General features: G+C 46.1%; 2 protein-coding genes across 4 annotated transcripts; one reads left to right on the top strand and one right to left on the bottom strand.

The window, feature by feature from the left end:
• The first annotated feature begins 441 nt into the window (after positions 1 to 441).
• LOC109750794 (probable ADP-ribosylation factor GTPase-activating protein AGD8) lies at positions 442 to 4,383 on the top strand. The gene is made up of 7 exons (XM_020309745.3): positions 442 to 725; positions 897 to 1,015; positions 1,698 to 2,133; positions 2,380 to 2,640; positions 3,321 to 3,443; positions 3,816 to 3,917; positions 3,999 to 4,383. The coding sequence occupies exons 1-7, from the start codon at positions 654 to 656 to the stop codon at positions 4,101 to 4,103; spliced, it is 1,218 nt and encodes a 405-aa protein (XP_020165334.1). The 5' UTR covers positions 442 to 653; the 3' UTR covers positions 4,104 to 4,383.
• A 47-nt stretch (positions 4,384 to 4,430) lies between these two features.
• LOC109750791 (uncharacterized) lies at positions 4,431 to 9,907 on the bottom strand. Of its 3 annotated transcripts, none has more exons than XM_040403760.2 (12): positions 9,595 to 9,907; positions 8,624 to 8,986; positions 8,140 to 8,409; positions 7,864 to 7,944; positions 7,645 to 7,768; positions 7,423 to 7,533; positions 6,965 to 7,125; positions 6,364 to 6,684; positions 6,160 to 6,279; positions 5,439 to 6,084; positions 5,108 to 5,248; positions 4,431 to 4,776 (listed from the first exon to the last, which is right to left on the bottom strand). In XM_040403760.2, exons 1-12 carry the CDS (start codon positions 9,892 to 9,894, stop codon positions 4,622 to 4,624), a joined length of 2,793 nt encoding a protein of 930 aa, XP_040259694.1. In that variant the 5' UTR covers positions 9,895 to 9,907; the 3' UTR covers positions 4,431 to 4,621. The 3 variants fall into 3 exon arrangements, with proteins under 3 accessions (XP_040259694.1, XP_045090665.1, XP_045090667.1); XM_045234730.1 differs by having other exon boundaries at positions 5,108 to 5,245; XM_045234732.1 differs by having other exon boundaries at positions 4,622 to 4,776; positions 5,139 to 5,248.
• Positions 9,908 to 11,783: the final 1,876 nt, after the last annotated feature.

The raw sequence follows: 11,783 nt of genomic DNA, 5'->3' as shown, positions 1-11,783 counted from the left end.
TTTTGTCTCATATAATAGATATTTAGAGTTAAATTATTGATCTAAAACTACGCGAATGACTTATACACCGAGACGAAGGTAGTAGAAACGGTTCAGGAGCCTTCTAGAATGTTCCCCAAACCGGAAAAACCAGGTTGGAGCTTTCAAGGATGTTCCTCAAGACGGATGCGTGTACTCGTTAGTTTCTAGAATGGGCCGCTAGCTTGATCGAGTCTGTGCGAATGGTCGACTACTTGAGGCGGAGTGCGTCAAATAGGAAAAGCGTCTGAATCCTACATGAAGCTGCAACAGTGAAGCAAGCACGGGCCGGACGGCGGCCACTCTGGGCTCACTATCCCCGCTACTTGATCATTGCGGGCCAAAATTTTCTTGCTGGGCTGAGCTCCCGTAGAGCGACGCGGCCCAGATAGAGGGCAGGTGCTGAAGGCGGCACACGTGGAGGTGGAGGTGGAGGTGGAGGTGGAGGTGGAGTGCGAAGCAGAAAGGCACTGCACCATTTCCTCGCCTCGCCTCGGTCGGGGCGCGTGTGCGTGTGCGTGGCGTCTCCTCCTCTCTCTTACTTCCTCCTCCCATCCCCATCTCTCCTCCTCCTCCTCCTCCTCAATTCGGAGGAAGCGAGGGCTCGCGCCCGATCGGGTTGGTGGCTCGCCGCGATGGCGACCGACGCCGGCGCCGCCGACAGGAGCTCCGCCTTCCGCAAGCTCCGCGCCAAATCCGACAATAAGGTAACGCGCGCGCGCGCGTGATCGGTTCCCGCCTCCGTTTGCTCCGATGTGATGTGATTGCCAAGGAAGGGCTTTGTTTCCCTCCCTCCTCCGGCCGCCGATTCCGCCTCGTTTCATCCCTCTCCCGTGCCCCTCCCACCTTATGTGTCTGTCTGTGTTGTGTGCCTGCAGATGTGCTTCGACTGCAACGCCAAGAACCCCACCTGGGCCTCCGTCACCTACGGCGTCTTCCTCTGCATCGACTGCTCCGCCGTCCACCGCAGCCTCGGCGTCCACGTCTCCTTCGTCAGGTCCAATTTCCCGACCACGCTTGCCTTTGTGATGCGCCCTGCTTCCAGAATATATAATCAGCCATGCACGTGTAAATTCTGGATTTTTTTATACGATTTTGGGCCCGCCTGGTTAGGGTTTGAAAATTCGTCCATTGTGTATTCCTAAGTGCCTGTCATGCCATGTGAAGTAGTACCACCGAACTCTGTGAGAGAATGTGCAGGCTTACTGAAGAATGTGGATGAGGCCAGCTGTAATTTTGACGCTGGACATTTTTTACATGGGGGGATTGCAGTTTATTCTGGCATAGATTGTGTAAGTGGAGATGCATAATGTTGAATGCCATTACCAATTGTTCAAAAGCTTAAGCATAACCTGTAAGAAACATGGTAGTGTGTTTTTCTTTCTGCATACTGAACTTTGTAAATCACCTTTTGATGCAACATGACACTTCTGAAGTTGTTGTATGCTCTGTCCAAGTCGGTTTAGCCTGTGTGAATGGAATGTTTATCAGATAGATCTTGCTATATATGTTTAATACAAAAAACAAGTTATTTCCTTCTTCGCCTAACACCTAGCATATTGTCACTACGGAAATTTACTGCATTTCTTGAACTTCTGTACTTCCTGAAAGCACATTGACTGGATTTATTACTGGTGACATTGTATAAAATTTATCACTATTTTGACAATAAGCTGCAGGTCAACAAATTTGGATTCATGGACCCCAGAACAGTTGAAAATGATGGTTTATGGGGGAAACAACCGTGCACAAGCTTTCTTTAAGCAGCATGGTTGGACTGATGGTGGAAAGATCGAGGCAAAGTACACTTCAAGAGCTGCTGACTTATACAGACAGTTGCTCCTCAAAGAGGTTTCTAAAAGTTCCACAGAAGATGGCAATAATAGTGGGCCGCCCTCCCCAGTCGCAGCTTCTCAGACTTCAAGCCAAGCAGCTGCATTTCCTGATTTCAAACTGGTAGAGGTGCCGAAAGAAGTTGTGAATGAGAAGAATGAGCCTGAGTCTGAAACTATTCGTTCACCTAAAGCTCCTACCCATTCATTCAAGAAGCCAATCGGTGGAAAGAAGCCTGGAAGTAAGACTGGTGGACTTGGTGCGCGCAAGCTTACGACAAAGGTACGCAGTCTGCAGCTTACACTTGAGTAAACTGAGGAGACAGCAGACATTTTACTTTTCATACAATGACGAGCCAGTAGATTTGCCCAGTTTGTGTTAGGAATAAGAAATAGAAGAGTAGCTCCATGCTGATATGACACTCATTTTTGTAGATTTCCACTGAACTTGCCAGTTACCAAATGTATTTATTTGGTTTCGTTTAGGTTTGTGAAATTCTGTACTAATAACTTTTGTCATTTGCTTCAGCCAAGTGAAAGCCTCTATGAGCAGAAACCTGAAGAGCCAGCTCCTGCCCTGCCATCGGTGGCTGAAAGCACTACAGCTAGGAGCAAATCTCATACTTCCCGATTTGAATATGTGGAAAATGTACCTTCTGCTGGGAGCAGCTCTCCGGAAAACCAGGCGTTTGGGCATGTTGCGCCCCCAAAGTCTTCAAACTTTTTTGGTGAATACGGGATGGACAGTGGATATCACAAGAAATCTACTTCTGGTGCATCCAAAATGCAGGTAATGTTTAGTTATCCAGTAGTTGTATCATTTATATGATGATGAATCATGTATATGATATGTCAGTTATGTAATATTGGTCATTTACTATCTTAATTTTGCATAAATTGGTAGCCTCTGTCAATTCAGGACTCCAAAGGGGAAGATTTACCATTAAACCAACTTTGACTCTTTGGGGAAGCATTACTTTTGATACATATAATGTGTCTCTAGTTCAGTTCTAGTCTTAGGTAACCCAGTTCTATGTGGCGGTATGCTTTGAATTAGCTAGCTTGCTTTCCAGAAGCACAATTGACTTGGTTCATGTTGATGTCTGATAATGGGTTAACAGCATTACAAGGCTAAAAATGCATGTTGAGGTGGTAGAATATTCACTGTGTTTCATCATTTTGAGAAAATTTGCAGTTTTGAAGCTGAATGACTTGTCTAACTTATCCCTGGCTACAATTTTAATTCTGCTGTAATTGTGCTTTAGTTCTGAAATGGCTTGTCTGAAAATTCTTACTGATCGTGATGGTTTCTTTATTCCACCTGTGCATAATGAAGCATTTGAGTGTGTAGCTCTGGAAATGAGAAAATTGTTTACAGATAGTGAAGTGTAGACTTGTTTTACATATTCTTGTCTTGAGGTCCAGCTTTCAAGTGGCCTGTGAATAATCGATTGTAATAATGATCTCCAGGTCGAGGAAAGTAGTGAAGCAAGACAGAAGTTCTCAAATGCAAAGTCTATTTCATCTTCTCAGTTTTTCGGTGATCAAGCCAATTTAGAAAAAGAGGGCCAAATCTCCCTCCAAAAATTCTCTGTAAGTATATCACTGCGTCTTTGCTGACAATCTGGGATGATAATAAACTTATTCCTGATTTTTGTTTAGAACAAACCCCAATGCCATGGATCTGGCCTATACACCCTTGTTTTTTTAATCCCAGGATGTTCTTTTGACCTTTTTATACTCCTACTTATCATTTTGATTTTTATAAGTATAGTAGTTTGTATGCATTTCCATCACAGTTTTTTCCTTCCGTTGATTTCCTTCCAACTTTCCATCACAGCTGATCAGCTTAATAACCCTAACTCCTCAAGTGAATAATCTGTTTTCAGTACTGCATGGCTTTGCTAGTTTACCTTTTTTGATAGCTCCAGATTGATTGGTACTATGTGTAATACGTTGCTGTAGGGGTCCTCTGCCATTTCAAGTGCTGATCTGTTTGGCCAACAAGCGAACAATTCTAATGCGGATCTGAGTGCTTCGGATTTGATCAACAGAATCTCCTTCCAGGTAACACTGGAGAGGCATCAGCATACTAGCATGGCTGGTTTCCTTGACGGACTTGCGTTAATGCTCTGTTGACTGGTGCAGGCCACTCAGGACTTGACCTCGCTCAAGAGCATGGCTGGACAGACTGGGAAGAAGCTGACATCTATGGCTTCCAACATCATATCTGATCTTGACCGGATCCTCTGAGCTGAATTTACAGTCAAGACTATCACAGGTCTTCGGCGGTCCGCCGATCCTGATTGTTACTGCGTGACAACAGATTGGTGGTGGCTCTGTATAAGAGTCCATAGGAATCTTAAAACTTAAACTCGGTAGAGAAAGAATGAGGATTTTATGGCGAATGCTTTCTGGCTAAAGTCGTAATAGCATTTGGAGTTTCGTGGTAACCAGATGGGCGTTGTGCTACCAAAGAAATGCCTTTGCTTTGTAATGACCATTTCATACCATATATGGTTGGTTATCAGTACAGGCGCTTGCCTATGGAAAGCTGGTAGTCACCAGCCAGTTGATGCATACATCAAACAAAACCATGCAACAGGGATGATAACTAGAGTATAGTTCAGCAAAAGGTCAGGTGGCCATCTGTTACAAGTGTCCAAAAATTGCTGTGTCACTGTTCTGCTTTCTCACTGCGAAACCCTTGTGCTAACGGTAATTAGCTACGCGCACTTATGCAGCTTATATATATGAGGCGATGTCCCCTTCTACCTCCGCTTTCTCCTGCCCCTCCCTCTTGTTACCCTCGTCTTCTGTAGATAGTTCTTTACACCGCCATTCGTCTTCTGCTTCTTCGCCGTCAGTGCAGCTGCTGCAGCCTGCGCTCTCATCCGCTTCCCTGCTCTGGCCTGGACTCCGACATCTGCACACGGAACACAGCTGATTGAGAGTAAACTAACATAGATTACAATTGTATAACAAAATAAAGACGCACACAAAATTGCAGTGTTACCCCCTTTTTTTTTGCTCTCAAAGCTTTAAGGGACATTACACGTTTCATCAGTCTTTTCCTTTCAAAATGCTAAAAAGCTTAAAACAAGAGTGGATTTCTAGTTAATATATAAAAGGGGACTGAATGACTTATGGTTTGCTTTGCTCACATGAGCTCACAAGTGCGTGACAAAAACAGAAGCCAATGAAACCATGCCAGTTTTGTATCTGATGAATCTAAATGAACTTAGTATTGCACTCGCCATTAGTAGTGCGGTCGGAGTTGGAGCCTACTGTTCTGAGCCTTGAAGTGCCAGCACTCCCACGTGCGTGCAGCGATCCAGCAGGAGAATCACAAGAGCCTACCATCCCATCTTCTTCTTCTTCTTCTTCTTCTTCTTCTTCTACAAAAAGAGACAAGCCTCATAAAGCACCAGCCACCAGCACAACGTACAAACACAGAGACTATTACTGTGCTGTTTCTTTTTCGCATTTCATTGATATAGAAGGAGCAGGCTCAGAGAGACCATTGTGGGAAACTTATGTGAGTAAATTTCAGGTTGTTTTCTTTTAACAGAGAAAGAACACACTTACTGTGCAATGTCAAGTTTTCAGGACAGTAGTCTTCATGTTTATGTGATGAAGACTGGAGTAGGTTGCAGCTTCTCCCATTCTCTTGTGATGACCCTATATGGGAGTCTGCATCAAGCACCTCTGATGATGGCCCATTATGGTTCGCTTCCCTGGTGCCATGGCTGGACTTCTCTTTGTTCTCCAATAGCAACGGCAACCCACTAGCGTCTCCATTTTCCACACTTGATAGGGTAAGGGAGGTGGGTTTCTGTGTTCCTCCAGATGGTACTCCACCTAGGCTGCAACCCACTTCGTTTTTGTCAGGTACACTGCAAAGGGTACTGCCGTTTTCAATTCCTTGGACTCCTTGTGACAAGCCGGCCGAACTGGGGCCAGCTTCATTTTTCTCTGCTGGTCCAAAAAAATGCTCCGTGACATCTTGTTCAACACTGCCATTGTCACTGTCACTACCACTGCTACTGTAGCTGCCCGCTTTGGAAGCACCATCCTCATCTAATCCTTTGCCCGCCAATTCTTCAAAATAATCCGACAGAAACATTTCCTTCTTCTCAAGTAATGTAGAGAACCACGGGGATGAACCTTTCTTGACATAGAACAGAACATATGCTTTTTTCTCCAAAAGTCTGTCCTCAGTCATTTTCACAATCTGCACCATGGAAGTTTAGAGCCAGGTAAACTTGGCAAAAGGTTAAAAAAAATATACAAGCAGTAGATAGATTACCTTATCATCGTCAAAGAGAAACCAATCAGTTTCTGATGAACGGATATAACAAACGTAGTGACCCTTGGCTGTGTTACCCCAGTGTTCTACAACTCCATACAAATCATAGCATTGAGGTTTCTGCAACAACAATGTGCATCAGCCATATATACTTGGGTGGTTGGGAAATACAAGTATGATCAAATTAGAAGAAAGTGGACTCACGTCATCAGGGGAGCTCATGAAGGGGTTTAAATCCAGCTCTAACTGATACTTCACCATGTCATGAATCTTAGATATATCACTCCCCAAATTTTGAAACCGTTTGAGCTGGATTACAAGAACTTCTGGAGCCTGCTCCACCTTGAGGTGCTTTTCCATGTTCACACGAGATTTGCATCCATCACAAATGAAATCTTCCACAACCTCAATTTTGGTATAAGATGACAGTGAATCCATGATAGTGTCCATTTGGTTAACCTCCAGGTTAAGGTCAAGGAAAGACTCCAATCTGTCCGAGCAATGCTTGCACTTTGGACAATTCAACTGAGCAAATCAAAAACATTTGAGTGAATTATCAATCATAGACCAAGTCAGAACGATACTGATGTACTCCCTCCGTTCCTAAATATTTGTCTTTCTCGAGATTTCAATAAGTGACTACATACGGAGCAAAATGAGTGAATCTACACTCTAAAATATGTCTATATACACTCTAAAATATGTCTATATACATCCGTGTGTGGTAGTCCATTTGAAATCTCTAAAAAGACAAATATTTAGGAACTGAGGGAGTAACTGGTAGTGAGGATCAACAGACACACACCTGGCTTTTCAGTTGGCCTCCAAAAAGTTCTTTGACAATAGAAGAGGGCTCCTCAGATTCAGACCTGGGAGCGACAGTTACCTCATCTAATTTATCAAGCAAGCAGCGGAGGAATTCATGTGCATCTTGGTGTTGTCCCTGCTCGAAATCTCGAAATATCGCTGCAAACCATTTTATGGAAAACTAAGTTCAGTACATAATCACAGGGATGAGTGGATGACTCAAGTAATGTAATAATAATATGAATATAATAACTGAAATGGGTTAAACGGACACAATATAGCTAAACAAGACTTGAATTTCTCTGATAATATACACAGAAGAAAATTGAAAGTTCAGTTAAACAGACTAAAACTCAGCTACACACGCGACCAACACCACAGGCAAAGGAACCACTGATTTAAGCAGTTTATGAGCATATGGGAAGGAATTTTAAAGGCTCGGTTGAACAAACATACACTTGAGGCGTTTGACAAACTTTCTGGGGTAGAGCACGTCTCCTGAGAGCCTGATAACTTCAGAAGCATGGTGTCGTAGGGAGCAGTAACAACAGAATTCGTCAGAACCACCTACAGAAAAATCATCAAAAAACCCAATTGAAAACACAACGGTTGATATGAAGAGGTGCTCGACAGTAGGTAAACTAGAAGAGTGACAGTAGATTGAACTAGATGACTTACTAGGACATGGACCTAGGTGACGATCTTTCAGAAGCTTCGACACTAAGGGAACTGTGTGCACTACACACTGGAGAATACAATTAAGGAAGCATATCCACTTCTCAGGATTACTTAGCGATGCAGCCTATGAAAGCAGCGCAAACAGTAAAACAAACACATTTACTTGATCTGAGAGGAAACGAAGCATCGCAAGCATGATGTTGCACGTGTCTAGCTTACCACAGGGAAATCGTTCTTTCCACGAGTTAGTTTGTACCGAGAACAGCATTGAGTATCTACAAGCTTGTCATCCCAAGAATCCTAGGGCAGAAAACAAAAGTGGAAGATGCCCAAGTCAAACAGACTAAGATATCAAAATATCACAAGTGCAAACAATGAAATGTCATGAATGTTTGGATGATAGCGTAAAATGAATTACTTCAATATCTTGTCATTATCAGGAATATTAGTACACAGTCAATAATATATACAAAAGAAACAATAGGTTGTGCCTACCATCAGCCTCGAATTGTACAGATCCATACAATCTTGATCAAATCGTCCAACTGGGTAGCCATAGCCACGATGTGGATGACCTGGGTAACCATACCTATCGGGATAACCATTTCCAAGATGTAGTGCACTATGATGCCAATTCGGACAACAGTTCTGACGAAATCCGCCACAATGCAATTCATGATCATAATATCTAGGATCTCTTTGTTCATGAGGGTACCAAAAGTGCGACCTCCTATAGTGGGAACAACCACAAGAATCCTCCGAATCCTGGAGAACAAACAAAACTGAAATGTTAGCTACAGTACTATGTAAATATTGGAGTGCATGAGCTTCCAGTTTGTGTGAGATAGAGGGAGAGTGCATGTGACACACTAGATAAAATTGGTACACCAAAGTGGCATTTAGTGATAACTGCACAGTACCAGTAGCAAACAAAATGGCAGCTTCAAACAAGAATTGACAGAAATTAGCAAATGCATACATCATCCTCAGGACGTCGGCCTTGCCCGATCCCCTTGTATCTCTCATCTGCTCGACCCATAATCCGCAAGAGCTTCCGGTCGCGACAGGTCTGCCAGTCACCCTCATCTGCCAGACCTGGAACCTTGAAGGGACTTTTGTCTCCCCGTGTCTCCTTGTCTTCCTCATCGGCTGGACCTGGAACCTTGATGGGATTTTTGTCTTGCGATGTCTCCTTCTCTACCTCGTCGGCTGGATCTGGAACCTTGAAGGGATTTTTGTCTTGCGATGTCTCCTCTTGTCCCTCGGCGGCTGGACCTGGAACCTTGAAGGGATTTTTATCTTGAGACGTCTCCTCATGTCCTTCCTCAGCTGAAGCCGGACCCTGCAATAACCGATCATCCAGAACCCAGGCGCCAGATTAGTGATGTTAATGTCAGGAAATACGCAGCATTGCAATTTGAGATGCGGAGCTAGCAGCAAACCAAACTAACCACCAAATTCAAATCTGGACCAATCAAATACGCACCAAACCACAACGAAGATGGACACTTGAAATCAAGCTACCATATAGACTAGTGCCAAATCAAGGGGGTAGCCCTCGAAATTAATTTGGGGAAATTAAAACGTTGGAATCGCAAAAAGTAGCTACCTATCTAGGGGTAATCAAAGGGGCGCACAGGCACAGCTAACGCAAACACGCGTGAGGAACTCCAAATCTATCTAGATAGCCGCGACGCCATCCCGATCAAGCGCGCGGAGGCCACGGGTAAAATATCTAGGGTGGAACTAAAGCGGCGAGCACAGGGAAGCAAAATAGTACAAGATATTCCAGCGGATTAATTAGCGCTCGATTAAGCCCGCCGCAGGTAATTAAACACGATCGGAACTGCCCGATGATCGACCGATAGAACAGGACTAAAGAGACAAAATAGAAGAAGATCGGGCGCGAGGCAAGCATGGACTAGACTAAACACACAGCAAGGCGGCTACCGATTCGAGAGGCTGGGGCAGCGCCGCGGCGGGCACCGGCTGCTCCTCCTGCTTCTCCTCCGGCTGCGACGGCGGCAGCGGCGGCGGCATTGGAGCGACGACCGCGTCCGCGGCGGTGGTAGGCCGCTTCCCCAGCTGCTGCTGCTCCTCCTCCTCCTCCTCCTCCAGCGGCGGCGGCGGCGGCGGCGCCGTCATTGGGTCGACGGGGGCGTCCGCGGCATGGGGAGGCTGCTCGCGCTCCTCCTCCGGGCGCGGCATTGGCGCGACGACGGTGGTGGCGTCGCCGTCGTCCGCAGCCATGGGAGCTGGCTAGGGTTTTGCGGGGGTTTGGGGGGGGGGGGGGGGGGGGGGGGGGGGGGTGGCGCGCGCGGTGAGTGGGGGGTGGGGGGTGGGCGGGGTGGCGCGTCGTCGCGGAGGAAATCGGAACGGGCGCGACGCTGCGTGGGTGGAGGCGGCGAGAGACTTTATATGGCGCGGTCGGAGTCCTCCCCTCCCGTGACCTGGCCGGGTCATTCGGGTCTCGTTCTCGTCGCGTCCTCTTCGTCCTTATCTCTCCCGTTTGGGACCTTTGGGTCGCTACAAGCTACAGCTTCCTCCATCTTTTTTTTTCAGGGAATGCTACAGGTTCCTCTTTTGTTGCGAGATGCAAGAGCTTTTAGTAACGTGCCAAGCCACGGTTGGCTAACAGAAGAGCCACGGAAAAATTGCTGTATCGAACATAATATTTGCCAATATGACAATATCAAAACTTAACTTAACAATTTCTGTAGAGGCCGGCAAGATATAACCTACCAATGGATATTTGGCATGGGCAACCAACTAAGCATGCCTCTACCCAACAAATCCTGCCGCCGCTGGCCGTTTGCTGGCTTTGCCCGGCGGCATGAGGTGATGGTGGCAAAGGGAGCAGAAGAGTCGGGGTGCTGGCGGTTAGGGCTATAAGAAAAGCTCGAGACTCGTGAGCCGCTTGAGACCGACTCGTATTTTGGCTCGATTCGAGAAGAAATAAGGTGAGTATAAAAACTTTATGTAGTTTGATTGAAAAACGAGCTGATCTTGAGCCAATACCGGCTCGCTTGATTTTAGCTCAATAGCTCGATATCGTATAATTATATTAAATAATTTTGATCTATAAAAAGAAATGAGGCAGTTTTTACCACATGTATACTTATATAGTGAAAAATACGATGTATGTTGTGTACGATTTTTCTTCATTTTACCTACTACCAAATATTGAAGCTTAATTAAGTGCGGAGAAAATTTATCCCCATTGTGATATGTGGTCAAACATGTGTTAAATATCATGTTATTTTAGCCCAAGTTCGAGAGCAAATGCACCTTTGCTTTTCTTTTGCCACATCCATGATCTCTTGCTATTAAGTACCAGAGAGATAACAATTTGAAATATGTAATGGTTTCTTATGTTATGTTCTGGTGTACCTTTTGAAATTTTGTGCTGCATTATTAAAGTATTATTTTATTTAGCTCGAAACTAGTTCGAGATCGAGTCGATATCATTACAAGCTGGGCACGAGCCACTTTCTACCGCTCAACCTCGAGCTTCGCTTGGTTTGAGCTTGCTCGAATTTTAGTATACGTTGAGCTAAGCATAATCCAACTCCCTCGAACTGGACTCATTTGTAGCCCTAGCACCGTCGACCACCCGTAACCATGCCACCCGCTTAACCATGATTGCCCGTGCGCACCTGAGTCGCACGCTCCTCCCACAAACGCCACGCCTCCCATCGTCCAGGCCGCCGCCCTACAATCCTACAACTCCACGACCAAGCAAGGCACCGACTTTGGTCTTACCGAACCCCAACCACCAACGGAGCCGCCAGTGACCGTCCAGACCCGAAGAACGTCAGACCAGAGACTACGCAGCACTAGGCCGGGGAGAGGGGGAGGAGAGGAGCAGAACGAATCCACAGGCGGCACCCCTGCCGGCGACGGAGGGCCACCACTAGCCCCCCATCCCTCCTGACCAGCCCCCCACCAGACACCTCATGTGTCTCCCCACCATGGTCGTCATCTCGGACTACCGCCGGACCATGAACCGCAGCACCACCCGCCGAGTGGAGAGCCGGAGCTGCCACCACAGCAACCGAGGAGCCTCGGAGACGCCTTCCCGTGTCGCCCGCCGCCAACCAGGTCGCAATGCGCACACACCGCGGCCACCAGCCCCCACG

This window comes from Aegilops tauschii, chromosome 1 (assembly GCF_002575655.3).
Source record: "Aegilops tauschii subsp. strangulata cultivar AL8/78 chromosome 1, Aet v6.0, whole genome shotgun sequence".
Classification (NCBI taxonomy): domain Eukaryota; kingdom Viridiplantae; phylum Streptophyta; class Magnoliopsida; order Poales; family Poaceae; genus Aegilops; species Aegilops tauschii.
Note: the sequence above shows the minus strand (reverse complement) of the source record. Positions and strands in the feature narration are given on the sequence as shown.

Coding starts and splice junctions, on each gene's coding strand:
- LOC109750794 (XM_020309745.3), top strand. CDS start 654: ATGGCGACCGACGCCGGCGCCGCCGACAGGAGCTCCGCCTTCCGCAAG. Junction 726..896: donor GCGCCAAATCCGACAATAAG/GTAACGCGCGCG, acceptor GTGTGCCTGCAG/ATGTGCTTCGACTGCAACGC. Junction 3,444..3,815: donor TCTCCCTCCAAAAATTCTCT/GTAAGTATATCA, acceptor ACGTTGCTGTAG/GGGTCCTCTGCCATTTCAAG.
- LOC109750791 (XM_040403760.2), bottom strand. CDS start 9,894: ATGGCTGCGGACGACGGCGACGCCACCACCGTCGTCGCGCCAATGCCG. Junction 8,410..8,623: donor GCCGACGTCCTGAGGATGAT/GTATGCATTTGC, acceptor TTTGTTCTCCAG/GATTCGGAGGATTCTTGTGG. Junction 7,534..7,644: donor TCACCTAGGTCCATGTCCTA/GTAAGTCATCTA, acceptor ATTTTTCTGTAG/GTGGTTCTGACGAATTCTGT.